This window comes from Arachis ipaensis, chromosome B03 (genome assembly GCF_000816755.2).
Source record: "Arachis ipaensis cultivar K30076 chromosome B03, Araip1.1, whole genome shotgun sequence".
NCBI classification, from domain to species: domain Eukaryota; kingdom Viridiplantae; phylum Streptophyta; class Magnoliopsida; order Fabales; family Fabaceae; genus Arachis; species Arachis ipaensis.
This window is the reverse complement of record NC_029787.2, coordinates 13,193,302-13,196,951: the sequence shown is the minus strand read 5'-3', so window position 1 is coordinate 13,196,951 and position 3,650 is coordinate 13,193,302. Positions and strand designations below refer to the sequence as shown.

General features: G+C 32.3%; 1 protein-coding gene across 6 annotated transcripts in view; it reads right to left on the bottom strand.

Annotated features, from left to right (window-relative positions):
* The window catches only part of LOC107629688, an 8,900-nt gene that overhangs the window by 1,990 nt on the left and 3,260 nt on the right, over window positions 1-3,650 (bottom strand). For 3 of the 6 annotated variants that reach the window (XM_021118190.1, XM_021118192.1, XM_016332537.2), the window contains exons 10-15: window positions 2,973-3,037; window positions 2,693-2,793; window positions 1,965-2,060; window positions 1,255-1,322; window positions 1,042-1,087; window positions 384-466 (exon numbers count right to left, since the gene is read on the bottom strand). In XM_021118190.1, coding sequence (XP_020973849.1) covers window positions 386-466; window positions 1,042-1,087; window positions 1,255-1,322; window positions 1,965-2,060; window positions 2,693-2,793; window positions 2,973-3,037 — 457 coding nt within the window. In that variant the 3' untranslated portion in view covers window positions 384-385. Of the gene's footprint in view, window positions 240-383; window positions 467-1,041; window positions 1,088-1,254; window positions 1,323-1,964; window positions 2,061-2,692; window positions 2,794-2,972; window positions 3,038-3,650 lie in introns of all 6 variants that reach the window. The other 3 variants (XM_016332538.2, XM_021118189.1, XM_021118191.1) reach the window with 3 other exon arrangements.

The following is a 3,650-nucleotide window of genomic DNA, read 5'->3' as shown; positions in this document are numbered from 1 at the left end:
ATATATCTTTAAAATTTTATTTTTCATTTTTTTCCTTTTCTCTTACACTACACAGTCACACACTGAAAAGGTTCTATATTCCACTCTTGAGATTTGGACTTCGATGCAACTTGATGAGAAACCTACAAATCTTTTATCTGTGCCAAGACTCAGCTGCCTTTACAAATTTATTTATGTCACTCCCTCGGATTAACAGTTTTTCAATATGAGACCCCCAACGCCCAATTACTTCAAGTAGCCTAGTAGGTTATTGTGAAATGAATAGTTTATCGGATCACTAGCAGCTAACGAACCAGAGCAAAATGAAGCAACTAGATGTGAAATATAAATATAACAAGACAGGAGTTTGATTAAAAATCAACATCAATGGTTAAGATATAAACCTTTACTTTTTCCGGTGGTAATATTTGTCAAGCAGTATCTCTGAATACTCTCCAAAAGTAAGGGCAGCATTTGATGCAATGAGCTGGAAAAAAAATGGAGAAAATATATTAGGCGGAATACTAATTACATATTTTAGAATCGACTATACTACGTGTACACCAAAATCAGCCACTACTCCACTAGTATAAAATACATGTTGAAATACAAAATACACATTGAAAATAAACTAAACCACACATGTATTTATACACAAATATAAAGTGACTGATTTTGGTGGCTAATTTTAGTGTACAAATAGCATTTTTGTTTTAGAATCCATATGTTATATAGAATGGATTGATTTGTAGTTTATTTAAACAGAGAACATCATCAGTAACCCACAAATATAGCTTTGCCACTTTCCCGCCATAGGTAGAACTCAAAATGTTCAACGACTGACCCCATATGAATAATTTTGTTGTCTTACATGCACTCTACACAAACCATACCCAGTACTTGCAAATAATACAATCACATTGCAGAGAATCTTTTTTTTTTTTATTATTTTAAATGTGTATTTTTTAATCAATATTTACTCAGATATCGTATTGTGTAATGGTGCATGGTTTTGTAGTCCTACTGAAGGTGAAATAAGGCTCATGACTCAGGAATGCATACCTCTTTATGGATATGAACTTCCTCAGGAAAACTGAGTCTTTCGTCCCTGAAAGGCATAGTATTAATATTATATCTTACTATAAAATTGAGCTCAGATCCATAGTTTTCAATCCTTTCATGTTAGCATGACTATCATGTGTGTATGACTGAAGATCAGCGCAAAACATCATCAAAGCAACAGAAAGTTCTTGCATTTCTTTTCAGATAACATACCAGTCAGGTTGCATGAATAATGCAAATGTTGATCGCTCAATTCCAGAAGTGTCCTTCCCCTTAGGAGCCTAAAAGTATTTAAAAGGAAAAAAAAAAATTTATCAGAAAGATACCGATAGAAATAGAATCAGAAAGGTCAACATAGCAAGAGTTGAACAAAAGTTCTGATTTGAGAAAATCTAGACAAGATCAAGCTATAAGATACATATCAACGATACAGGATGCTCAATTTATGAACATCAAGGGAAAAGCTCACTTTTTTAATTCATCTATGAACATTATTAATTACTATTTGTCATACTCGGTAGAGAAGAGGCATCAAAAACATATAAGATACAACAGGCCAAGCAAACCAATGTCATCTAGTGTCCCACCCAATATGCTTTAAAAGAGAATAATTGTAGTTCATTCGTTAATGCTCAAATAAACTTCATAAGGTATTACTTAATACATATATTCTCTAACATTTATATTAACTAATAAGTTAAGGAACCTGGCAAACCCTGCAGAAGAAAATAATACCAAGAGAACTGATTGTCATACCACATCAACAACTAGTACTGAGAACAAGAAACCTACAATTTGAGGTCTGAAAAGAAAAGGAATCTACATACATAAATTGAGAAAACAGGATGACAACTGCATATGCTACAAGTATTCAACCAAACTAACATAACAGTTCTGCACAGTTCTGGAAGTTTTTCAATTACCTGCACACAATGAGGGGTTGCGCAAAGATAACCACCAGAAAGTATTTCAGTTGTTTCACCAATTTGGTAAGCTATATCATCTTTTCCATAGACAACCTAAGAATTAAAACAATAGTAAATACATTGAACCAGAGATAAAGATACCGTGCTTAAATCTTTATCAATTTGGACTTTGCAATATTAGTTTTTTTACCAGTTTAGACACTCAACATGGCTGTTCCTAACAGTTATTTTTCCTTCTATAACAAAACGAGAAAAACATACATGCAATGTTCTATTTGTCCTTAGTTGCAGGTTTTGTGTAATATATTGAACGTATCAATCCTTGAACATTAAGGAAAGGCCCTAAATTGGAATCCTAAAAGTTTTTAAGGATATTCAACAAGTGCACAGGAATTTTATAACATTGCAGTCAGTTGACATCACATGTTCTAATGTATTTGATACTTTTAAAGTACATCATCCATTCCAAAGATACAATGCATCTAAAACCATGTCATAGAAATTTAAAAGACTAAATCTTTCAAACATTATCAGAAAGGTGACATTTTAATTTCAACAGATTAACATATTTGAAAATTTTACATGTTGACTGAATGAGGAGGATGGGATATTTATGTGAAAGAAAGATGAACCAATAAAAAATTTTGTGGTCGCAATCGTGAACATTTCTTATCATTAGCATTAAAATAATCTAGTGTTACTTGAAACTCCATAAGAGTGTATACTTTGACGATTTGATCACTTCTTGTTCGGATATAAAGGCCGGCAGCACTATCAGGGCAAGGTATCTCTATACCATCTCTCATAAACATACCACAGGTCAGACCTACACAATGAATTGAAATGGGAATTAAACAAATTGACAACGCATAAAGAAACATAACAACGGACCTTGCAATATATTCATCTTTATATCCATGGACATTTCTATTGTTTCAATTTAACTAGAGGAATATAAGAAAAGCACAACCCATATATGAAATGTGCTAAACTGATAACAAGAACCTGTCAATGAACCATGGTCTGTATGCCATCCACACCAAGAAGAGATAGAGTTACCATCTTGGATGCTGTAACAAGTCATTTGGAAGTTGGAACTTGTTAGTATACTATCATGCATGCCTATGCAAAAGGATAGAAGAATATTAGAATAGAAATGTTTTCTATATTCAGGTATCATCATATTACCTCATAATGAAAATAGATTCAACTATTTTGAAAGAGTTAATATTTAATGAACATTTCCTTTACTATGTATGGCTATAATGTTTGCACAAGTCAATGAACTTGTAGCTCAAATGGCACAAGTCATTTAAGACTCCGTAAAATGATTATGGCAGACATTCTATCATCCATAGAACACAATTTCAATTCTAAAAAGAGGTATATTTCTTAAAAAAATAAAGATATCAAACTTAACTTTTAAAAATTTATATTAGTCATGTGAAAACAAGGATCGTTTAAATACTTTTTATCTGAACCAGGAAAAGAGAAAGTCTAAGTGACCAACAGGTTTTTAGCCAACTTTTTCTTTATGTTGCCTACAAAATTGTTGATCATGTAGCATGACTCCTTTAAGACAGAATATTTGGAAGTCTTGAGATAGTGATGTCTATACTTTTCAGAAAGATACTCGAGGACTGGATTCTTCCTGTCATAAACAGGCACTAGAATTTCTTGCTA